Source organism: Pleurodeles waltl, chromosome 3_1 (assembly GCF_031143425.1).
Source record: "Pleurodeles waltl isolate 20211129_DDA chromosome 3_1, aPleWal1.hap1.20221129, whole genome shotgun sequence".
Classification (NCBI taxonomy): domain Eukaryota; kingdom Metazoa; phylum Chordata; class Amphibia; order Caudata; family Salamandridae; genus Pleurodeles; species Pleurodeles waltl.
In genome coordinates this window covers 4428485-4454349 of record NC_090440.1, presented here as the reverse complement: position 1 = coordinate 4454349, position 25865 = coordinate 4428485, and the positions used below count along the sequence as shown (strand labels likewise).

Below are 25865 nucleotides of genomic sequence, written 5' to 3'. Positions count from 1 at the left end.
ATCCCCTATCTCGACTTTACTGTCTTTCTGGGGCAGTAGGGTAACTTAACTCCTACTTTTCAGGGTCTTGGGATGGGGTATCTTGGACACCCTTAGTGTTTTCTTACACTCCCAGTGACCCTCTACACACTACACTAGGCCTGGGGTCCATTCATGGTTCGCATTCCACTTTTGGAGTATATGGTTTGTGTTGCCCCTAGGCCTATTGTGTCCTATTGCATTCTGTTGTGTTCTACAGTGTTTGCACTACTTTTCTAACTGTTTACTTACCTGATTTTGGTTTGTGTGTATATTTTGTGTATTTTACTTACCTCCTAAGGGAGTATATCCTCTGAGATACTTTTGGCATATTGTCACTAAAATAAAGTACCTTTATTTTTAGTAACTCTGAGTATTGTGTTTCTTATAATATAGTGCTATATGATATAAGTGGTGTTTCTTATGATATAGTGCTATAGGATATAAGTGGTATAGTTGGAGCTTTGCATGTCTCCTAGTTCAGCCTAAGCTGCTAGAACACTACTAATCTACTAATAAGGGATAACTGGACCTGGCACAAGGTGTAAGTACCATCAGGTACCCACTATAAGCCAGGCCAGCCTCCTACACTCCTGCAGCCTTGGCGGTCTTTTGAAAGACCGCCGAGGTTGTAATGAGGGCCTCAGTGTTACAAAAATAAAGGTACTTTATTATGGTGACACAAATGCCAAAAATAGAAACTATACTCCCTTAGGAGGTAAATAATACACAAATTATATACACTAGTATGCAGAAATACGCATGAAAACAGTTAGAAAACTGTGCAATTAGTGAAAAATCACAATAGTTAGAAATGGACCTGGGGGAACACAAACCATATCCTAAGAAAGTGGAATGTGAATGTACACCTAGGTAAGAGTAGTGTGTAGAGGGTCGCTGGGAGTACTAGAAAAACACCAAAGGTAAGTACTAAAACCGACCCCATTTCCCAGGAAAGCAGGAGTAAAACACAGTAACTTTCCCAGAACACACAGAAACACGAGAAAGAAGATTATGCAAGAACTAGAAGAGACTGCAAGATAACAACAGTGGATTCCTGGACCTGAAGACCTTTGGAAGAAGGGGACCAAGTCCAAGAAGCACACAAGAGTCCAGGGAAAAAAGGAGCCCCTGCTAACCCGGATGAAGGTGCAAAAGAAGAACCACTGGTGAAGAAGAACAGTGAGTACTGCATCCAAGAAGACGGATTCAGATTCCTGGTTGGTACAGATGATGTCCCACGCCGGATGGGGGACTGCAGTCTGGTTTGCATTGCTGGAGTCCACCAACAACCAGGAAGGACCGGGTGGACTCTACTCAGGAGGGGCAGTCAGAGGGGGCTCGCAGCAACTCAGAGAGCCCACAGAAGACCAGGCAGCGCTCACAGGAGTCCCACAGCACAGGGACAAATGAGGTGCAAAAGGAGGCCCACGCAGCTCAATGACAAAGGCTCCCACGCCACCGGAGAACCACTCAGGAAGATGTGTGTCGCAGGATAGAGTGCTGGGGGCCAGACCTTCACGGTGCATGAAGAACTTCGTGGAAGGATGCCAACAAGCATTACCAACTGCAAAACACATGGTGCACGGGGTTACTGTCTTGCATGGGGAGGCAAGCTCTTACCTCCACTAAACTTGGACAGTAGGACGGTCAGGACCGTCAGGACCACTTCAGTCCACCAACCGTGATGTAGGATCCACACAGCTCGTCAGGAGAGGGGAATTCACAAAGCTGGTCGTCGTTGCAGTAGGTGCCTGCTGAAGCAGGGGAGTTACTCCTTCACCCCAAGGGAGATTCCTTCGCTCTTCTGGTGCAGGCTGAAGACAGGCTGTCCTCAGAGGGAGCACTACCGGGAACCAGTTGCAGTTGCTGGCAGCAGCTGAAGATACAATGTTGCAGAAGGCGTCTTGCTTCTTTGTTGCAGTTTGTAGAGTTCCTGGAGGGTCCAGATGCAGTTTTGTTCGGTGAGAAGTTGCAGTGGAGGATACAGAGGATTCCTGCTGGAGTCTTGCAATCCGAATCTGGAGAACCACCCAAAGGAGAGACCATAAATAGCCCTGAAAGGGGGATTGGTCAGCTAAACAGTTAAGCACCTATCAGGGGAGGCCTCTGACATCACCTGCTGGCCCTGCCACTCAGATGCTCCCAGAGTTCCCTGCCAACTTGGAATCCAAGATGGCAGAACCCAGGTACCCTCTGGAGGAGCTCTGACCACCACCCCTGGGGTGGTGATGGACAGGGGAGTGGTCGCTCCCCTTTCCTTTGTCCAGTTTCATGTCAAAAGAGGCCCTTTCTCACAACCCAGACCTAAAACATAATAAGCTATTAGTGGGGCCCACTTCATGAACTGGCATTTTTTGTTTTTTAACTCTTTTTATTGAAACAGAACTCAGCTTACAATACCTTAACCAGATACTGCAGTCTATGTTCATTATAGCCATAGTACCTATTTTCATAGCACATATTACAGTGTGAAACTTCAGAGCTACGTAAGACAGTTGGACAAACATCTTGGTTGCTATTTACACCCAACCTCCCCTTCTCCCACTCCCTTTAGGCCCTCCCCCCCCTCTTCTTCTATCAATCTTCCGGGTCCCTGAGTGTCGACCATCGTGACCATATTTTCTCATACTTCCACGGACAGCCACGAGTCTGATATACCACCCTCTTGGCCCGTTGGCACTCTTCCATTCGGAAACCCCTGGTGTCCCGACTGCACCCCACAATCACGATATGTTCCGCTTCCCCACTGTCACATTTAACCACATTTTCAGGTGTTTGGGCCATATTTCTTCCCCTGTGATATGCAGTAGGAGCTATCTGGGTTCCAGTGGTATTTGGAAACCCGTCACCTTGGACATAATTTGTGTAATCTCCCTCCAGAACTCCTGTAGCTTCGGACACTCCCATATGTTATGAAAAAACGATCCTGTCATACAACAGCCCCTGACACAGAGGTCAGTTGCACTCATCCCCAACCTGTGCAAGAGTGGCCTGGAGTAGTATGCCCTGTGTAGCATTCTTAGTGTATTAAGCTGAATCGAGCCCTAATGGCAATCTCCCTGGGGCTCTGATGGCCTCCATCCAGTCTTCATCTTCTAGCAGTCCTATGTTGCCCTCCCATGCTGATCGGAGGTGCTGTAGCAGGTCTGGTGAGTTATTGAGTAACTTCCCATATATTAGGGAGATAGCTTTAGCTGGCATTGGCTCCAGTAGGCGTCTATTCTACAGCGGCACTGACCCTGGGAGCTGCTCCCCTTTAGGGACGTGACATCTCAGGGCATGTCTCAACTGCATACATCTAAACTGCTCCGAGTTATTCAATTCATACTCCTCCGCCAGGGCTGTGAAAGGCACCAGCATCCCCCCTCTCCAGACATCCCCAAAATACTCAATTCCAATCAGCCTCAATTGTCTAAATCCCTGTAATTTCCCAACCTTGCGCAGCTCTGTGCTGTCGCAGAGATGTGTCCGGTTTATCAGCCGAGAAGCTTGCTAGCCTCACTCCATGCTCGAACCCCTCTCTGAGTGTGTTGTGGCATCAGGCCCTTCCCTCCCGTCCCATAGAGGAGCGCCAGATACCTCCTATCTCTCATAGCCTCCGAGCCGCAAAGACCCATTAGCTTATAATACTTGAGTGAGCTGCCCAATAACACAGGCGCATATCTGGGACCGCTAGCCCCCCCTTCATATACTCCGCATTGGAGCTTGGGCAAAGAGACACAAGAGCCCCCCGTCCCATGGGAGCCGGCAAAGCTCTCCATTACCCTTCCTGAAGATCTCTGGCGGCACCCGGTAAGGTGTATTCTGTAGGACATATAGTAGGCGTGGGAGGGCCATTATCTTGAAGAGAACTGCCCTCCCGATTAATGATATTGGGAGTGCCCACCAATGCTCCACGTCTGTCCGGAGTCGCTTCAGCTGGCAGTGTAGATTCTCCCTCGAGAAAGCATTGACCAATCTTGTAATGTATATTCCTAAGTACTTGAAGCCCCTGCGTACTACCAGGGATTTACAACTCGCTGGGAGTGAAAGGGATGCCCCCGCTAGGGGAAACACCAAAGACTTTTCCCAAATAATTTCATACCCTGAATATGAGCCAAAGATCTGGAAGATATGGAGCAAACTATCTATCGTGGTGCGTGGTCTAGAGGCCTACAATAGAATGTCGTCTGCATTAAGAGATATACGTTCCTCCGACCCTCCAGCACCCTCTATTCCTGTCACTATAGGATCCTGCCTAATCCAGGCTGCCAACGGCTCCAGTGCAAGAGCGAAAATCATTGGGGAGAGGGGGCATCCCTGTCTCGTTCCCCTCCACAAGGCAAAGGTGCGAGAAATCGCCCATTGACCCGCACTTTCACTTTCGGGGCCTGATGCAGGAGCCTAATCATACACAGAAGGAGAATCCAAATGGACAGGACGGCAAAGAGATATGTCCATTCAATACTATCAAACACCATTTGGGCATCCTGAGACATCAGGACCGCGTCCTATGAACTGGCATCTTGAGCTCTTAAAAGTGCACTGTATCAGCACTCAAGCTGTACAGGCAGGTAGGTATCAGATGCTGTGGGTGAGTGCACAGTTTCCCACCAAAATACACACAAAAGTACGGGGTTCTCTAAAAGAGGACGTCGCGGATATTAGCGTAGCCCTGGGTTGTATGTATTCCTATTTGGAAGGGTAAAGTCAGTGGAATGTCAGTTGGAAATTGCCGAGTGCATATTCGGAGAGGAACAACGGGGGGTGGGAAAAAAGGGGATTTCCTTTTACGGACTAGGTGGTCTCACACACTATATAGTGTCATGCTTCATCATTTAACCACCTAGACCCACCCAGGTAGGACAGTGCCACCTGGGCGGACTCAACCTCACTGTTAAAGGAACAGGAGGGAGTGCGTAAATAAACTTGTTTCTGGAAAGATCGGGATCCAGCTAATCTACTGAAAAAACTAAAAACACCTAGGCAGACACCTATGAAGAGCAACAAATTTAATGGTGGTGTCTGACTGGTGTAGTTAAAAAGGGGGGTTGGGACACCTCTGTGAGGACAAGGACTCACAGGGTCACCTAACTAATTATTAGCCAACATGTTTCTGCCCTCAGGAGTGAGCCAATGAAGGTCTCGGGGCATTTGTCAGGGCCTAGGATCCCTACGTCTCACGTTGGAGGAAAATACTCTATGGGGAAATCAAAGAGTGAAAAAATGGAAAATGAATGATCTACCTTACCCAAGGAGTTACCTTGAGGCGGCCTATGGGGGAAAAACCAATAATTAGCACACTGGTGGCACACAGCACTGCAAAACCAACCAATTACACACGTGTCAAGGGGATGCATTCATGCACGAAACACATATGTTCAAAAAGGTAAAATACATGCGTGGAGTGACTGAGTGGGTATATCTACACAAGTGGACAGTCCTATCACTGCAGGGAATTATAGTTCTTACCCTTTTCTTAGAGGCTGTTAGCCTCTGGTATCCAGGAGGGGGAGTGTCCCCTTATAGTCACACACTAAGGGAAAGAGATGAACATACAGACGAAGTGAGGAGAGGAACAGAAGTAGGCAGAACAGATACAGAGGGAGCATTAGGGGGGGAACAAGTTCCTACTATTGCTGGTAGAAAAATACTGGTTAAGAGAAACCGAAGTGGCTATAGACAATAAACATGAAAAGTAACGAAATAGGCGCACGGCGAGCGTCCCCTTTGATGTAGTGAGTGGCATACCGGATCACAGGCAGCACAGATAAGCCCTTATTGCTTTTAATCTTACTTTTCATGTTTATTGTCTATAGCCACTTCGGTTTCTCTTAACCAGTATTTTTCTACCAGCAATAGTAGGAACTTGCTCCCCCCCTAATGCTCCCTCTGTATCTGTTCTGCCTACTTCTGTTCCTCTCCTCACTTCGTCTGTATGTTCATCTCTTTCCCTTAGTGTGTGACTATAAGGGGACACTCCCCCTCCTGGATACCAGAGGCTAACAGCCTCTAAGAAAAGGGTAAGAACTATAATTCCCTGCAGTGATAGGACTGTCCACTTGTGTAGATATACCCACTCAGTCACTCCACGCATGTATTTTACCTTTTTGAACATATGTGTTTCGTGCATGAATGCATCCCCTTGACACGTGTGTAATTGGTTGGTTTTGCAGTGCTGTGTGCCACCAGTGTGCTAATTATTGGTTTTTCCCCCATAGGCCGCCTCAAGGTAACTCCTTGGGTAAGGTAGATCATTCATTTTCCATTTTTTCACTCTTTGATTTCCCCATAGAGTATTTTCCTCCAACGTGAGACGTAGGGATCCTAGGCCCTGACAAATGCCCCGAGACCTTCATTGGCTCACTCCTGAGGGCAGAAACATGTTGGCTAGTAATTAGTTAGGTGACCCTGTGAGTCCTTGTCCTCACAGAGGTGTCCCAACCCCCCTTTTTAACTACACCAGTCAGACACCACCATTAAATTTGTTGCTCTTCATAGGTGTCTGCCTAGGTGTTTTTAGTTTTTTCAGTAGATTAGCTGGATCCCGATCTTTCCAGAAACAAGTTTATTTACGCACTCCCTCCTGTTCCTTTAACAGTGAGGTTGAGTCCGCCCAGGTGGCACTGTCCTACCTGGGTGGGTCTAGGTGGTTAAATGATGAAGCATGACACTATATAGTGTGTGAGACCACCTAGTCCGTAAAAGGAAATCCCCTTTTTTCCCACCCCCCGTTGTTCCTCTCCGAATATGCACTCGGCAATTTCCAACTGACATTCCACTGACTTTACCCTTCCAAATAGGAATACATACAACCCAGGGCTACGCTAATATCCGCGACGTCCTCTTTTAGAGAACCCCGTACTTTTGTGTGTATTTTGAATTATAGGGAGCTAAGTACGAAGTGTTCCTCCATATTTACCCCCCCTCCTCCCTCTTCCTCTCTCCATGTGTAATGACAGTTTCCCACCAAGACAAATCCAGGAAGTGAAACCCCTTAGGAGATTCCTGGGGCACAGGAAGAAGGAGATGGTTGGAGTGTGACTTTGTTTCGCCACACCTACACAGACCCACGCACATGGAAACACGTGCACATTCTCACCACTAACTGGGCCTTTGCACACACATCTTTTCACAGGCCTGATGGCTGTGCAGCACTTGTGTTTGTTCACACCATTTGCACCTTTCCTGCTCATAAACTAGCCTGACCACACCACTGATTGTAGTCCACAAATATCAGTCCATGCATGTACACAAATCCTTCTTCAGACCCTTGCTATATGCCCTTTGTACATGGCGGTACACACTTGTGTTGTCGTTTGCTTTCTGTCAGACCTCCCTCTGATCTTTCACTGTTGATGCAGACGTGTGGCCTGTGTCTCTGATACATGCATGTGGCCCCTGCCGTAGTATAAGTGCTGTGTTTTCAGTTCTCCTTCCAGAGCTGTAAATTTAAAGTCCAGAAGAGTAAGGAAGGGACTGGTCGTATCGTGATGTGGAAGATGGGGATCGGCAACAGTTACACCATGGAGTCCACCTTCGGCGGCTCAACACTGGGTAAGATTTTACACACCCTTCCATGTTACTTCTTTGAGTTGCAGACCTCGATGTTCGGTAGCGGAGGTGTATTACAATGGGGTGGGGATTGGGTGGCTCTGCTGACAGCAGGGCTGTCCAGAGTAGGAGTTGGTCCAGTCTGTGGTGGTCACTGTACCTTCACCTACTGCACGTTCAGCCACTCACTGCAGCACCAGACTGCACATTGTGATCATTGTAAGCTTTTGCTTGGAGCAGATTGAATATCAGTGAAGATGCAGTGCACGGTGCCAGAACACCGCTTCAGAGCTCAGGGACAGCAGGAGCAGCAGGGGCACAAAGCCAGGGGCTCCAGGGATGAACCCAAAGTCAACCCTCATATGAGGACATAGGAGACCTGGAATGGGCAGCAACGTTGATGCTAAGACTGTGGGCCTGATTTAGTGTTTGGCGGACGGGATTACTCCGTCACAAATGTGAAGGATATACCGCCCGTGGTATTACAATTCCATTATATTCTATGGAAATAGTAATCCCGCAGATGGAATACACGTTTTGGACTGAGTTTTCCATCCGCCGACATCTAAATCAGGCCCAAAGTGTCCTTGTACTCTGCAGACACTCAGGACCTGAGTGAGTTGGTAACACTAGAGGGCCCCAGATAAAGGGTGGGCAGCAGGTACATCCTCATACAGGTGATGGTCTAAAGGAATCGTGGACCCAGATAAAGGCTCTACAGTGTCCATACACACAGGCCCTCTTCTTTTCTTACTCTACACCACTTCCTTTGCACACATCATCTCCTGTTTGGATTTTCGTACCACCTTTATGCAGATAACAAGCAATACTCTTCTCTTCCCCCGCTTCCGCGCTCCTTCTGCAGTCTCACATGTCAAACTTTGTTGCTGCCGTTCATCATTGGATGGAAGTGCTTCCCCTCATGCTGACTCATCTTAAGCACAGGCCTGTACTTTCCCTCATGCTGACTCATGCAAGGCACAGGACTGTACTGTACTTCCTCTCCTGCTGACTCATCCAAGGTACAGGCCTGTACTGTACTTCCTCTCATGCTGATTCATCCAAGGCACAGGGCTGCACGGTACTCAGGCCTGTACTTCCCCTCACGTTCACTCGTCCAAGGCACAGGCCTGTACTTCCCCTCATACTGACTCATAGAAGGCTCAGGCCTGTATCTCCCCTCATGCTGACTCGTCCAAGGCACAGGCCTGTACTTCTCATGCTGACTCATCCAAGGCACAGGCCTGTACTTCCCTCATGCTGACTCATCCAAGGCACTGACCTGTAGTTCTCATGCTGACTCATACAAGGCACAGACCTGTACTTCCCCTCATGGTGACTCATCCAAGGCAAGGCACAGGCCTGTACGTCTCCTCATGCTGACTCATCCAAGGCACAGGACTGCAGGTCAGTACTTCTCATGCAAGGCACAGGCCTGTACTTCCCCTCATGCTGACTCATCCAAGGCACAGGCCTGTACTTCCACTCAGGCTGACTCATCCAAGGCACAGACCTGTACTGTACTTCCACTCATGCGGATTCATCCAAGGCACAGGTCTGCACTGTACTTCCTCTCATACTGACTCATACAATGCACAGGCCTGTACTTCCCCTCATGGTGACTCATCCAAGGCAAGGCACAGGCCTGTACTGTACTTCCTTTCATACTGTCTCTTCCAAGGCACAGGCCTGTACTTCTCATGCTGACTCATCCAAGGCATAGGCCTCTACTTTCCCTCATGCTGACTCATCCAAGGCACTGACCTGTACTTCTCATGCTGACTCATCCAAGGCATAGGCCTCTACTTTCCCTCATGCTGACTCATCCAAGGTACTGACCTGTACTTCTCATGCTGACTCATCTAAGGCATAGGCCTCTACTTTCTCTCATGCTGACTCATGCAAGGCACAGGCCTGTACTTCCACTCATACTGACTCATCCAAGGCACAGACCTGTACTGTACTTCCTCTCATGCTGACTCAGCCAAGGTACAGGCCTGTACTGTACTTCCCCTCCTACTGACTCATCCAAGGCAAGGCACAGGCCTGTACTGTACTTCCCCTCCTACTGACTCATCCAAGGCAAGGCACAGGCCTGTACTGTACTTCTCCTCATGCTGACTCGTCCCAGGCACAGGCCTGTACTTCCCCTCATGCTGACTCATCTTAGGCACAGGCCTGTACTTTCCCACAAAGCAACTCATCTAAAGCACCTGTACTTCCCCTCATGCTGACTCATGCACGGCACAGGCCTATACTTCTTCTGATGCTGACTCATCCAAGGCACAGGCCTATACTGTACTTCCTTTCATGCTGTCTCATCCAAGGCACAGTACTGTACTTTCCCTCATGCTGACTCGCCAAGGCACAGGCATGTACTTCCTCTCATGCTGACTCATCCAAGGCACAGGCCTGAACTTCCCCTCATGCTGACTCATCTAAGGCACAGGCCTGTACTTTCCCACAAACTGGCTCATCTAAAGCACCTGTACTTCCCCTCATGTTGACTCATCTAAGGCACAGGCCTGTACGTCTCCTCATGCTGACTCATCCAAGGCACAGGACTGCAGGTCAGTACTTCCCCTCATGCTGACTCATGCAAGGCACAGGCCTGTACTTCCCCTCACGTTGACTCGTCCAAGGTACAGGCCTGTACTTCCCCTCATACTGACTCATTCAAGGCACAGGCCTGTACTTCCCCTCATGCTGACTCAAACAAGGCACAGGCCTGTACTTCCCCTCATGGTGACTCTTCCAAGGCAAGGCACAGGCCTTTACTGTACTTCCTGTCATGCTGACCCATCCAAGGAACATGCCTGTACTTCTCCTCATGCTGACTCGTCCCAGGCACAGGCCTGTACTTCCACTCATGCTGACTCATGCACGACACAGGCCTATACTTCCTCTGATGCTGACTCATCCAAGGCACAGGCATGTACTTCCCCTCATGATGACTCATCTAAGGCGCAGGCCTGTACTTTCTCACAAAGTGACTCATTTAAAGCACCTGTACTTCCCCTCATGCTGACTCGTCCAAGGCACAGGCATGTACTTCCCCTCATGCTGACTCATCTAAGGCAAAGGCCTGTACTTTCTCACAAAGTGACTCATTTAAAGCACCTGTACTTCCCCTCATGCTGACTCATCTAAGGCACAGGCCTGTACTTCTCCTCATACTGACTCATCCAAGGCACAGGACTGCAGGTCTGTACATCCCCTCATGCTGACTTATGCAAGGCACAGGTCTGTACTTCCCCTCATGCTGACTTGTCCAAGGCACAGGCCTGTACTTCCACTCCTACTGACTCGTCCAAGGCAAGGCACAGGCCTGTACTGTACTTCCTCTCATGCTGACTCATCCAAGGCACAGGTCTGTACTTCCCCTCACGCTGACTGGTCCCAGGCACAGGCCTGTACTTCCCCTCATCCTGACTCATGCATGGCACAGGCCTATACTTCTTCTGATGCGGACTCATCCAAGGCACAGGCCTGTACTGTACTTCCTTTCATGCTGACTCATCCAAGGCACAGTACTGTACTTCCCCTCATGCTGACTCGTCTAAGGCACAGGCCTGTACTTTCCCACAAAGTGGCTCATCTAAAGCACCTGTACTTCCCCTCATGTTGACTCATCTAAGGCACAGGACTGCAGGTCAGTACTTCTCATGCAAGGCACAGGCCTGTACTTCCCCTCATGGTGACTCTTCCAAGGCAAGGCACAGGCCTGTACTGTACTTCCTTTCATGCTGACTCATGCACGGCACAGGCCTATACTTCTTCTGATGCTGACTCATCCAAGGCACAGGCCTGTACTGTACTTCCTTTCATGCTGACTCATCCAAGGCACAGTACTGTACTTCCCCTCATGCTGACTCGTCCAAGGCACAGGCATGTACTTCCTCTCATGCTGACTCATCCAAGGCACAGGCCTGTACTTCCTCTCATGCTGACTCATCCAAGGCACAGGCCTGAACTTCCCCTTTTGCTGACTCATCTAAGGCACAGGCCTGTACTTTCCCACAAAGTGACTCATCTAAAGCACCTGTACTTCCCCTCATGTTGACTCATCTAAGGCACAGGCCTGTACGTCTCCTCATGCTGACTCATCCAAGGCACAGGACTGCAGGTCAGTACTTCTCATGCAAGGCACAGGCCTGTACTTCCCCTCATGGTGTCTCTTCCAAGGCAAGGCACAGGCCTGTACTGTACTTCCTTTCATGCTGACTCATCCAAGGCACAGGTCTGTACTTCTCCTCATGCTGACTCGGCACAGGCCTGTACTTCCCCTCATGCTGACTCATGCACGACACAGGCCTATACTTCCTCTGATGCTGACTCATCCAAGGCACAGGCCTGTACTGAACTTCCTTTCATGCTAACTCATCCAAGGCACAGGACTGTACTTCCCCTCATGTTGACTCGTCCAAGGCACAGGCATGTACTTCCTCTCATGCTGACTCATCTAAGGCACGGGCCTGTACTTTCCCACAAAGTGACTCATCTAAAGCACCTGTACTTACACTCATGTTGACTCATCTAAGACACAGGCCTGTACTTCTCATGCTGACTCATCCAAGGCACAGGACTGCAGTTCTGTACTTCCCCTCATGCTGACTCATGCAAGGCACAGGCCTTTACTTCCCCTCACGTTGACTCGTCCAAGGCACAGGCCGTACTTCCCCTCATGCTGACACTTCTAAGGTACAGGTTTGTACTTCCGCTCATAGTGACTCATCTAAGGCACCTGTACTTCCCCTCATGCTGACCTATTTAAGGCACAGGCCTGTACTTCTCATGCTGGCTCATCCAAGGCACAGGCCTGTACTTCCCCTCACATTGGCTCATCCAAGGCACAGGCTTGTACTTTCCCTCATGCTGACTCGTCCAAGGCACAGGCCTATACTGTACTTCCCTGCATGCTGATTCTTCCAAGGCACAGGCCTGCACTGACTCATGCAAGGCACAGGCCTGCACTTTTCCTCATGCTGACTCAACTAAGGCACATTCCTGGTAGGTCGCTCCCCCTGCCGCTGCAGCTCCTCCAAGTTCCCGAGTTCCTGTGTTCCTGAGACCCACCTAACTGTAAGTACCCCCCTCCTCCCAGCCCCTCGCCCTGCCCCGCGCCACTCACCTTCTCTCCTGCTCCTGCTTCTTTTCCTCCTCTCTGTCTCTTCCTCCTCGCCCCCCCTCTGCAATCTTCTTCTGTGTTCTTCTGTTCTTCTCTTCTGTTCTTCTGTTCTTCCCTTCTGTTCTTCTGTGTTCTTCCGGTCTTCTGTGTTCTTCTTCTCTGTTCTTCTCGGTGCTTCTGTGTTCTTCTTCTCGGTTCTTCTCTGTTCTTCTCTGTTCTTCTCTGTTCTTCTCTGTTCTTCTCTGTTCTTCTGTTCTTCTGTCTTCTGCTCTTCCGGTCTTCTGTTCTTCTGTTCTTCTGTTCTTCTGTCTTCTGCTCTTCCGGTCTTCTGTTCTTCTGTCTTCTGTTCTTCTGTCTTCTGTTCTCCTGTCTTCGGCTCTTCTACCTCCTCCGTCTTCTTCCCCCGAGCCTGCCCTCCTGCTCCTTCCTCATCCCCCTCCCTCACTCGCCTCCCCCTCTCTCACCCCTAGCTAACCCGTTCGCTATCTACCTCCCTCACTCCTCCTATCTTCCTATCTCTCTAGCTCCCTATCTCACTATCTAACTCCCCCACTCTCCACCTCCTCCTACCTACCTATCTGTCTATCTATCTATTTCCCTATCTATCGACTTCTCTATCTATTTTCTCTATCTATTTCTCTATCTCTCCCCCCCTCCCGCCACCGCCTCTACTACCTATCTCCCTATCCTCTCACTCTACCTCTCTCCCTCACCCACCTCTACAACCCCCCCTCCCCTATCTTCACAACCCTACTCCTATCTCTCTCCCTAATCTCCAAACCTCCTAACACTCACCCTCCTCCACCCTAAACCCCCTCCCCCAGCTCCTCTCACTCTACCTGTCCCCCCCCTCCCTCGCGCTTTCCCGCCGCGACCTCCTGCACGCCCCCGCCCCCGCCCCCCAGCTCCCATTCGCCCCCAGCTGACCCCTCCCCCCCCTCCTACCTCTTATGGCGGCCGCTGCGCGACTGCGCAGCGGGCATGCCGCTGGCGCGCCGGAGGCGCGCCAGAGGCAAGCCCGTCTGCGCCCGTCCGTGCCTGGCCCGCGCCCAGCGCCACGACCCCTGGTCCCCAGCTCCCCCAAGCCCCGCTGATCCGCTACGACCCCACCACCCTCCACGCCCTCAACCCAGGGCGCTCCAAAACCTGCTTCCTAGCTCACCCCAAACGCACCCATGGACCCTTCGCCTGCAACTCCTGCAAACGCATCTTCCACCACGCAACTACCACGACCACAAGCCCACGCGCCATCAACCACCTCAAGTGCATCCTGATCAACGCTCGTTCCGTCCACAAGCACGCCGTTGAACTTTGGGACCTCCTGGACTCCACAGCCCCGGACGTCGCCTTCATCACGGAGACATGGATGAACGCCTCCTCTGCTCCAGACATCGCTACCCGCCATCCCCGAAGGCTACAAGATCTCCAGAAAAGACCGCACCAACCAAGTAGGAGGAGGTGTCGCCATCATCTTCAAAGACTCCATCAGCGTCACCACCTCCACCGAAGACCCCCCCCCTCGCCGCTGAACACCTGCATTTTCAGATTCACACCGACCCAAGGACCACCCTCAGAGGATCCCTCGTCTACCGTCCTCCCGGACCTGGCGCCTCTTTCAGCGACGCCATCGCCGACTTCATCTCCCCGCACGCCCTCGCCTCACCGGACTACATCCTCCTAGGCGACCTCAACTTCCATCTGGAACAAAACAACGACCCCAACACCACCACCCTGCTCGACAACCTCGCCAACCTCGGCCTCAAACAACTGGTGAACACCGCCACCCACATCGCCGGACACACGCTCGACCCTATCTTCTCCGCCAGCAAACACGTCTTCTTCAGCCACACCTCTGCCCTACACTGGACCGACCACAGCTGCGTCCACTTCACATTCCGACGCGAGACCTCCCACCTCCGCACTCAACCCATCCCTCATCGACAGTGGAACAAGATCCCTGAAGAGCAACTCTTCTCCGCTCTCGCCGCCAACCAACCCACCCTCACCACCGACCCCAACGACGCAGCTCTCAACCTCACAAACTGGATCTCCAACTGCGCTGACAACCTTGCTCCCCTCAAACGCACGCATCGACAGACCAACACCAAAAAACCTCTCTGGTTCTCTGACACCCTCAAAGAATCAAAGAAAACTTGTCGTGCCCTTGAGAAGGCCTGGCGCAAGGACCACACCGCTGACAACATGACCGCCCTCAAGAACGCTACACGCGAACACCACCACCTGATCCGCACTGCCAAAAGGAACTTTTTCACCGACAGACTAGACAAAAACAGCCACAACAGCAGAGAACTCTTCAGCATCGTCAAAGAGTTCTCCAACCCCAGCACCAGCGCCAACGCCGTCACGCCCTCACAGGATTTGTGCGAATCCCTCGCCACTTTCTTCCATCGCAAGATCAGCGACCTCCACGACAGCTTCGGACACCAGACCCAACCATACACCACTGAACCCGCTTCCCCGGACATCACCCTCAACAACTGGACCCACATCAACACGGAAGAAACCAAATCCATCATGAACTCTATCCACTCCGGCGCCCCTTCGGACCCCTGCCCGCACTTCATCTTTAACAAAGCCGACGACATCATCGCCCCGCACCTCCAGACCGTCATCAACTCTTCTTTTTCTTCTGCTACCTTCCCCGAATGCTGGAAGCACGCTGAAGTCAACGCCCTACTAAAGAAACCTACGGCTGACCCAAGCGACCTGAAAAACTTCCGCCCCATCTCTCTTCTACCTTTCCCAGCCAAGGTAATAGAAAAGACCGTCAACAAACAGCTGACCACCTTCCTGGAAGACAACAACCTGCTCGACCCTTCACAAACCGGATTCCGAACCAACCACAGCACGGAAACCGCCCTCATCTCAGTCACAGACGACATCAGAACCCTGATGGACAACGGTGAAACAGTCGCCCTCATTCTCCTCGACCTCTCGGCTGCCTTTGACACCGTCTGTCACCGCACCCTAATCACCCGCCTACGCTCCACCGGGATCCAAGGCCAGGCCCTGGACTGGATCGCCTCCTTCCTCGCTAACCGCTCCCAAAGAGTTTACCTCCCTCCGTTTCGCTCAGAACCCACCAAGATCATCTGCGGCGTACCTCAAGGCTCATCGCTCAGCCCGACACTCTTCAATGTCTACATGAGCCCCCTCGCCGACATCGTACGCAAGCACGACATCATCATCACCTCCTACGCCGACGACACCCAACTTGTACTCTCCCTCACCAAGGACCCCGCCAGCGCCAAGACCAACCTACAAGAGGGTATGAAGGACGTCGCAGATTGGATGAGGCTCAGCCGCCTAAAGCTGAACTCTGAAAAAACGGAAGTCCTCATCCTCGGCAACACCCCGTCCGCCTGGGACGACTCCTGGTGGCCCACGGCCCTCGGCACCGCACCGACCCCCGCAGACCACGCCCGCAACCTCGGCTTCATCTTGGACCCTCTTCTCACCATGACCAAGCAAGTCAACGCCGTGTCCTCCGCCTGCTTCCTCACTCTCCGCATGCTCCGTAAGATCTTCCGCTGGATCCCCGCCGACACCAGAAAAACCGTGACCCACGCCCTCGTCACGAGCCGCCTGGACTACGGCAACACCCTCTACGCCGGGACCACAGCCAAACTCCAAAACCGCCTTCAACGCATCCAAAACGCCTCGGCCCGCCTCATCCTCGACGTACCCTGCAACAGCCACATCTCCGCACACCTGAGACACCTGCATTGGCTCCCAGTCAGCAAAAGGATCACCTTCCGTCTTCTCACCCACGCACACAAAGCCCTCCACAACAAGGGACCGGAATACCTCAACAGACGCCTCAGCTTCTACGTCCCCACCCGCCCCCTCCGCTCCGCTGGCCTCGCACTTGCTGCCGTCCCTCGCACCCGCCGCTCCACGGCGGGTGGGAGATCTTTCTCCTTCCTGGCGGCCAAGACCTGGAACTCCCTCACCACCAGCCTCAGGACCACCCAGGACCACTCCGCTTTCCGGAGACTCCTAAAGACTTGGCTGTTCGAGCAGCGATAACCCCCCCTTTCCCCCCTAGCGCCTTGAGACCCGCACGGGTGAGTAGCGCGCTTTATAAATGTTAATGATTTGATTTGATTTGCTCTTCCCTTCATGCTGACTCATCAAAGACACAGGCCTGTACTTCCCCTCACTTTCTCTCATGCTGACTCATACAATGCATGGCCTGTACTTCCTCTCATGCTGACTCATCCAAGGCACAGGCCCGTACTTGTCCTCATGCTGACTCATCTAGGGCACCTGTACTTCCACTCATCCAAGGCACAGGCCTGTACTTCTTGTCATGCTGACTCATCCAATGCACATGCCCATATGTGTCCTCATGCTGACTCATCTAGGGCCCCTGTACTTCCACTCATGCTGGCTCATCCAAGGCACAGGCCAGTACTCCCCCTCACTTCCTCTCATGCTGACTCATACAATGCGTGGCCTGTACTTCCTCTCATGCAGACTCATACAGGGCACCTGTACTTCCCCTCATGCTGACTCATCCAAGGCACAGGCCTGTACCTCCTCTCATGCTAACTCATCCAAGGCACATGCCCATACATGTCCTCATGCTGACTCATCTAGGGCCCCTGTACTTCCACTCATGCTGACTCATCCAAGGCACAGGCCTGTACTTCCCTTCATGCTGAATCATACAAGGCATGGCCTGTACATCCTCTCATGCTGACTCATCCAAGGCACATGCCCGTACTTGTCCTCATGCTGACTCATCTAGGGCATCTGTACTTCCACTCATGCGGACTCATACAGGGCACAGGCCTGTACTTCGTCTCATGCTGACTCATCTAAGTCATGGGCCTGTACTTCCCCTCATGTTGACTCATCTAAGGCGCTGGCTTGTACTGTACTTCCCCTCTTGCTGACTCATCTAAAGCACAGGCTTGTACTGTAATTTCCCTCATATTGACTCATCTAAGGCATGGCAACAGCTCTGTGATGGAAGTGTCAGACATTACTTGGTTCCATAGTTTCAACACCTTTTAAAATGATGTCTCCACAATTCTTGGTGGGACTGGAATGAAACACCATCCTTGACCGAATTCATGAAATCTGAAGTGCCTCCTGGGAAATATATCAATGATCAGCAAATCTGACGTCTAGCAAACTCCTCTTTTGTGTCTTCTGGGAATATCAGCTAACTCATCTTATGTGCCTCCTGGCAGCCTCAGAGATGATAAGATCTGATTTCACCTAACTCCTCTTTTGAGTCTTCCAGGAGTGTCAGAGATGATAAAATCTAACTTCACCTAACTCCTCTTTTGAGTCTTCCAGGAGTGTCAGAGATGATAAAATCTAACTTCACCTAACTCCTCTTTTGAGTCTTCCAGGAGTGTCAGAGATGATAAAATCTAACTTCACCTAACTCCTCTTTTGAGTCTTCTCGGAACGTCAGAAGTGATAACATTTTACCTCCAGCTAAATCCTCTTTTGTGTCTTCTGGGAGTGTCAGGGATGATGAAATCTTATTTACAGCTAACTCCTCTATTGTGTCTTCTGGGAGTGTCAGAGATGTAAAACTCTTACTTCCAACTAACTCCTCTTATGTGTCTTCTGGGAGTGTCAGAGATGATAACATCTGACTTCACCTAACTCCTCTTTTGTGTCTTCTGGGAGTGTCAGGGATGATGGAATCTTATTTCCAGCTCACTCCTCTTTTGTGTCTTTTGGGAGTGTCAGAGATGTAAAACTCATACTTCGGTGTCAGAGATGTAAAACTCTTACTTCCAGCTAACTCCTCTTTTGTGTCTTCCGGGAGTGCTAGAGATGATAAGATCTACCTCCAACTAACTCCTCTTTGGTGTCTTCCGGGCGTGTCAGAGATGATAAATTCTAACTTCACCTAACTCCTCTTTTGTGTCTTCTGGGTGTGTCAGAGATGTTAAAATCTTACTTCTAGCTCACTCCTCTTTTGTGCCTCCTGGCAGGCATCAGAGAGCAACAGATCTTACTTTCTAGTAACTCCTGTGTGCCACTCAGGTCACAAGCAAAAGGCAAAGTTGCATGCTATGGGTGCTTCGTTCACGACCAGAGGCTTCTAGTGCACCATTGGCTTGGGAATTAAGGGTCCAATTTATATTTTGGCGGACAGAGTAATCTCCGTTGGCCTTACGGAGAACTTAACGTCCACCAGGCTGAGACTACTCCACCCGGCAACATAGAAATGAATGTCAAGCTGGTGGTCATTTCTAAGCTCTGGCAGGAACTACCGTCACAGCGTTTACTGTCTGTGCTTTTTGGCGTTTGGTGCACGGCTCTGTCAACATCCCAGAGCCGCCCATCAAACTGTTTTCATTTTGATTTTTAAAGAGAAAAGTAGAATGTTCTTTTTGAAAAGAAGAAAGAAAATGCTCCCCTCACTATAGGACTTATCTACAGTGACAAAGGAGAGCATGCAGCAATTTTAACTTCACATTGCAGCCAGGGTTTTCCTGGTGGTGACAGGCAGTGAAAACTGGCCTCTAATTCCACCCATTTAAGGTAGGTGGGCAGATTTAGAGGTGTGCCTCTGACAGCTCCTCCTCCATAGGGCCTTTGGAGTGGTTTAATCACAGCAGAGGCGGAGTAGTCTCTGCTGTGATTAAACCAAAGGTCCATCCACATATGAATCTGGCGGTTGAACCGCCCTCTTAGTGGTATGGATACTGCATTGCCGTTGCAACGGAGTATCCATACCACCAAGATCAGTGCTGACCTTAGCGCTGGTGGCACCCTGTGCGACAGTGTTTGCTGTCGCCCCTCCAGTGACCACCTCCGCCAGGGATCCCTCACCACCACCTTTAGCAGTGCCCCTCAAGTCTCCATAACCAATTACTCTCAGATGCATTTCATTCGTTTTGTAGCACCACTCATTTCTTGGTGGGTGTCAGAGCACTTTACATCATACACACATTACACAGAGACAATGAATCATACATGTGTATGTCAGTGTATAAGAAATGTTACATAAGACGGAGGATTATAAGGTATAGGAGTCACATGTCATCCATACTGTGAGGCCGTATAGTTTAAGAGTGCTTGGTCTGGAGAAGCACAAACTCAGAATTTAAAATATAACACCACGGTTGGGTGTTCTCTTTAATGATAAAAATTGATTTGTACTTAAATGAACCCTTTTTGCAACATTAGGATAATGAAAGACTGGGAAAAATCGTAACGCTCTAATCTATACCTTGCATCTGCACGCAGTTCTTTGTTGACAGTTCATAGCTTACTGTTCTATATTAGGATTATAACTTACAAACTGTAAGTAACAAAAGGTCCTCTCTGACAAAAGAAGTAACCCACTGACCTATTTGCATTATATGCACTTAATTTGCATGTTACATGCTGTTTGCAGTAGGCATATTAACCCTCTTCTCTTCCTTGGAACTTTCACAAGAGAAAACTCCGATCCCTCTCCAGGTAGAACATTAATCACCAGAGTTATCACAACATATTTATTGTTGCCTAAAAACTGCCGGCGGTAAGGAACACAGCAGCAGGTGCTTCTAAAATCACAATATACCTGCAAATATGGCCCCCCCACCTGAAGTCACTGCCCGGTGCGGTGGCACCGGTCGCACTGCCTCGGAGGCCGCCCTGACCAAGATCTAACTCAGGTCCTTTGTCCTCTCTTTCCTGAGGTGGCTCAATGGCCAGATGGGGGTGAAACACGTCCCTTGTCACTGCCGTTCAACAGTATTTAAATGAATAAAAACTTCAAAAAAATGATAAAAACATTTTAACTACTTCGGCAGTCTAAAGGTGAAATGTACAAATTGCGTAGATTGTTCTGTGTAGTGTATAAAGACAGAGAGTTCAGCACATCGTGCCCCAGCAGGGCCCTGAGAGCTCCAGTCTGAGCTCCTTTTTGAAACCTGGCCCTCCTGGATGAAGGAGTTTGAGGAGTGGGAAGCGGTGCTTGGAAGTGTTTGCAGAATACTCAGCCTCCAGTGCTTGGAACCGAGGCCTCCACCAGACAGTAACTACTTTATTCTCTTCCAGGATCTAAGAAGGGCGTCCATTTTACCACCGAGGATCTGAAGTCTATGGGCCACCACTTCTGTGACACCTTGTTGGATTACTGCGATCCCGACAGCTCTAAGGTGAGGCAGTGCGACGATCAGATTCTGACCATTAGGGGCCTATTATGGAAGTCCAGCTGACCACCAGCTAACCACAGCCTTCTCCTGTGACCAGCGTGCACATAGGAGGTTGAACTTTGAGTAACACGTAGTTCAAGGGACAAACCCCATCAACCAAAGGAGGTTGCTAGAAAGTTTCTAACCTAACACCAGTGAGTCACGGGAGAACCATTCTGGGGCAGTGGCTCTCAGTCGATGAGATGAGACAGGGTCCAAGGTTCAGGGGGCAAATTTATCCAACGTGGCACAGAGCGGAAGTCAAAGACTCTGGGGGTCATTCCGACCCCGGCGGTCAAGGACCGCCGGGGCCGGGGATGCGGGAGCACCGCCAACAGGCTGGCGGTGCCCCGCAGGGCATTCTGACCGCGGCGGTTTGGCCGCGGTCAGAACAGGAAAACCGGCGGTCTCCCGCCGGTTTTCCGCTGCCCTGGGAATCCCCCATGGCGGCGCAGCTTGCTGCGCCGCCATGGGGGATTCCGACCCCCTCACCGCCATCCTGTTCCTGGCGGCTCCGACCGCCAGGAACAGGATGGCGGTGAGGGGTGTCGTGGGGCCCCTGGGGACCCCTGCAGTGCCCATGCCAATGGCATGGGCACTGCAGGGGCCCCCGTAAGAGGGCCCCACTTTGTATTTCAGTGTCTGCTTTGCAGACACTGAAATACGCGACGGGTGCCACTGCACCCGTCGCACATCCTCCACTCCGCCGGCTCCATTCGGAGCTGGCATCCTCATGGAGGGGTGTTTCCCACTGGGCTGGCGGGCGGCCTTTTGGCGGTCGCCCGCCAGCCCAGTGGGAAACCCAGAATACCCGCGGCGGTCTTTCGACCGCGCAGCGGTATTCTGGTCGGTTCCCTCCAGGCGGGCGGCTCCCGCCACCCGCCGGGGTCAGAATGACCCCCTCTGTGTCAGGAACTGCCGGGTGCTGGCTAGGCTGTTGGTGGGGCAGACTGGGAGAGAGGGGATCCAAAAGGAAAGCTCTATTCACAGGAATACAAGAGACAAGGCTCAGAAAGAACAGGCATTCAAGAGGCAATGTGACACCCAGACTAACTAACACCCTAGGAGGAATGTGCAAGGTTATATATATACATATATATATACATACAATAAAGGAAATGTGGGGTAAAGCACTCTGGAGCTCCACAAGGTAAGACTGAAGCTCTGTAAGTTCCTCGCCCACAATTGCCGTTACGGATTCTGACTGCTAATACCCACATATTGGATATACATGCAAAGGCAGGGTCTGTGGAGCTGACCCCTATGGAGATAGTCTAAAAGTAACTGAAAGACAACACTCAGAGTGGTCAAGAAATACCACCTGGGTTGTCAGCTGAGCGCACATGACGATCAAACAGAAAGCTGCAAGGCGGTAACACCAACAGTGTAGAACTAAATACAACCACACTCGACAAGGAGCAAACAAGGAGGAGTGCATAACAGGAAAGGAGGGGAAACAAGGGCACACTTGGCAGAAAGCAAGTAAGAAACATACAAAGAAACTAAAAACAAGACAGCAGGACAACAGCAAACTAGGAACTGGAAGAAAGAAAGGTAAGGACTGGGAAAAGGTAAATACAGAAGGAGAAGCTTCCGGGGAGCACAAGGAGTGCTCGTACAGGAATCAAGGAAAGAAGGAAACACGGCAGGCAGAAATAGTTCAAGGAACACGGAATAGGTGAGGCTCAGGAGTGGAGCAGCACCCCGGGGAGCGCTAGTTCAAGGAACAAGGAAGAGCTGAGGCTCAGGAGCCAAGCAGCACTGCGGGCGTGCTAGTTCAAGGAACAAGGAAGAGCTGAGGCTCAGGAGTCAAGCAGCACTGCGGGGAGCACTAGTTCAAGGAACAAGGAATAGCCGAGGCTCAGGAGTCAAGCAGCACTGCGGGGAGCACTAGTTCAAGGAACAAGGAATAGCTGAGGTTCAGGAGTCAAGCAGCACTGCGGGGAGTGCTAGCCCAGGAACAAGGAATAGCTGAGGCTCAGGAGTCAAGTAGCCCCACGGGGAGCGCTAGTTCAAGGAACAAGGAATAGCTGAGGCTCAGGAGTCAAGTAGCCCCGCGGGGAGCACTAGTTCAAGGAACAAGGAATAGCTGAGGCTCAGGAGTCAAGTAGCACTGCAGGGAGTGCTAGCCCAGGAACAAGGAATAGCTGAGGCTCAGGAGTCAAGCAGCACCGCAGGGAGCGCTAGTTCAAGGGACAAGGAATAGCTGAGGCTCAGGAGTCAAGTAGCCCCGCGGGGAGCGCTAGTTCAAGGAACAAGGAATAGCCGAGGCTCAGGAGTCAAGTAGCACTGCGGGGAGTGCTAGCCCAGGAACAAGGAATAGCTGAGGCTCAGGAGTCAAGCAGCACCACGGGGAGCGCTAGCCCAGGAACAAGGACAGCTACAGCTCAGGAACAAGGAATAACTATGGCTCAGGAACTCAAGGTTTAAGAATAGCAAAAAGTCAGGAAACAAGGGCGAAATAACTAAGCTATAATGACCAACCCTGGGCTGAAGGGAGCTGAGGCTTAAAAGGGCTCACCTCACAGTAATCACAGCATCAGGTGAGAGCAGGAGTTCTGAAGTCCTACACCCATCCTTGGCCTGCAGGGGTGGAGACGAAGCAGTGAGCAGGGGAATCTAGGTAGTGGAGTTCCAAGCATGAGCAGACCGGCTCGCACAAAACCCAGCATGGACTGGGAATAGATGGTAACTGGTGAAGAGGGTCCCAATGGCTGGAAGTCAGGATTTGAATGTAGGGTAAGGTCTAGAAGCTTATTAGAGCATTGGAAAGCCCCCAGGTGATGGGCACAAGAGTGCAGGGAGTGGATCATGGCACTCAGGTCACTGGCACCGGTAACCTGAACTTTACTCTAAGACCTGAAGCACAAGGTATGTGCTGTTCCAGAGGCAGTGAAAAATTAATCCTTACATAGTATTTAGCTCTGTGCCTGGAATACCTGAGAACTGGCACCACACATGTGAGTGGAGATCTGGAAATGTCCCGCTCCCCTGAGTGCCAGATAAAATGTGCCTCAGACCAGGATGTTAGACTCTACATAAAACTGCAGCTCAAGGATATCTGCTCTTACGTATCTTAGGCATCTCTAAACATGGGCTTTCACCAGCGTGAGAACCAGCAGATGGTGGGGGGCTGTGAGAGAACCCCACTGAAAGCACTTTCCACATGACTTTGCCCCCTCCAGACTGAAGACTGGGGAGATTGTGGATTTGCAATATTAGTGTTTTTGGGGACCATCTGGAAATGTTATCCTGCAGTCACTCCTTGTGACCCCTGCCCCAACTGTCCTCACTGAGCAGTCCTCAAAGGTTGATTCTTTGCACTCTGCAGCTCTCTCCCAACACGTACAGAAGATAGCGCTTACTTCTGATACAGTCTTGTGTCTCAGGAATAGACCCCACACCCGGGGTTTGTAGTATTAGCATCAGTCACTGGTGCAGCTCATCCCCCCCCCCCCACTTCTGGACCACTCTGCAGATGCTATGATGGGCGTGAGTTGTAACTATTTTTTATTCCTAGAGTACGTTTTATGTGTGATTGACCACCTTGAGGTTTGGGTGTGGGCGTCCAGAAGAATTTAATGGAAGATCAATAAAGTGGATCCTTCTCCCTTCATGCAGGACTGAGAACCTACTCAGCTAGTTCCTTCTCCCTGGGCAATGGTGTCAGTCCTTTCATTCAGGACTAACCTCCCTCCCCCGCCAAGATCCTTCTCCCTGGGCGATGGTGTTATTCCCTTCCTTCAGGACTGATCCCCCTCCCAGCTAGTTCCTTCTGCCTGGGCAATGGTGGCATTCCTTTTATTCAGGACTGAGTTCCCGCCGGCGAGATCCCTCTCCCTGAAAGATGGTCTTATTCCCTGCACTCATCACTGAAATCCCCCCTAGCTAGATCCTTCTCCCTGGTCGATGGTGTCATTCCTTTCATTCAGGACTGAGTTCCGGCCGGCGAGATCCCTCTCCTTAAAAGATGGTCTCATTCCCTGCACTCAGCACTGAAATCCCCCCTAGCTAGATCCTTCTACCTGGTTGATGGTGTCATTCCTTTCATTCAGGACTGAGTTCCCGCTGGCGAGATCCCTCTCCCTGAAAGATGATCTCATTCCTGCACTTAGCACTGAAATCCCCCCCAGCTAGATCCTTCTCCCTGGACGATGGTGTAATTTCCTTCATTCAGTACTGAGATTCCCCCTGAGCAAGATGATGGTGTGATTCCCTTCATTCAGGACTGAGATCCCTCCACCCTGGCGAGATCCTTCTCCGTGTGCCCAGGTGTCATTCCCTGCATTAAGGACTGAGTTCCGCCTCAATGAGATCCTTCTCCCTGCACACTGCTGTCATTCACTGCACTCAGGACTGAGATCCCCCCCCCACCTCCCAGCTTGATCCTTCTCCCTGGACGATGGTGTGATTCCCTGCATTCAGGCCTGAGATCCACCACGATCAGATCCTTCTCCCTGTGCTCTGTGGTCATTCCCTGCTTTCAGGACAGAGATCCTCTGGGCTAGATCCGTCTCTCTGCACTCAGGTGTCATTCCCTGCATCCATAGGTGAGATCAGCTCTCATTAGAGCCTTCTCCTTGATTTCTGGCTTCATTCCCTCCTTTCAGGGCTGACATCCACCCAATGAGATCCTTCTCCCTGCACACTGCTGTCTTTCTCCTTAGTCTCTGTGGTCTTTCCATGCACTCAGGACTGAGACCTCCCTGGCTAGATCCTTCTCCCTGGACGATAGTGCCATTTGCTTCATGCAGGACAGAGGTCTCCCCAACAAGATCCTTCTCCCTGGATGATGGTGTAATTTCCTTTATTTAGGACTGAGATCCCCCTGGCTAGATCCTCCTCCCTGCACTCGGGTATGGAGTTACTTGTCCCTGGGTGATGGTGTAATTTCCCTCATTCAGGAATGAGACCCCCCCCCACCCCCGGCGAGATCCTTCTCCCTGCAATTGGGTGTCATTCCCTGCACTTAGGACTGAGATCCCCCCAGCGAGAGCCTTGTC

At 51.0% G+C, this 25865-nt stretch overlaps 1 protein-coding gene across 2 annotated transcripts in view; it reads left to right on the top strand.

Moving 5' to 3' along the window:
- The window catches only part of AGBL2 (AGBL carboxypeptidase 2), a 466988-nt gene that overhangs the window by 199562 nt on the left and 241561 nt on the right, over positions 1–25865 (top strand). For both annotated transcript variants that reach the window (XM_069221603.1, XM_069221604.1), the window contains exons 10-11: positions 7431–7557; positions 20726–20826. In XM_069221603.1, coding sequence (XP_069077704.1) covers positions 7431–7557; positions 20726–20826 — 228 coding nt within the window. The remainder of the gene's footprint in view (positions 1–7430; positions 7558–20725; positions 20827–25865) is intronic.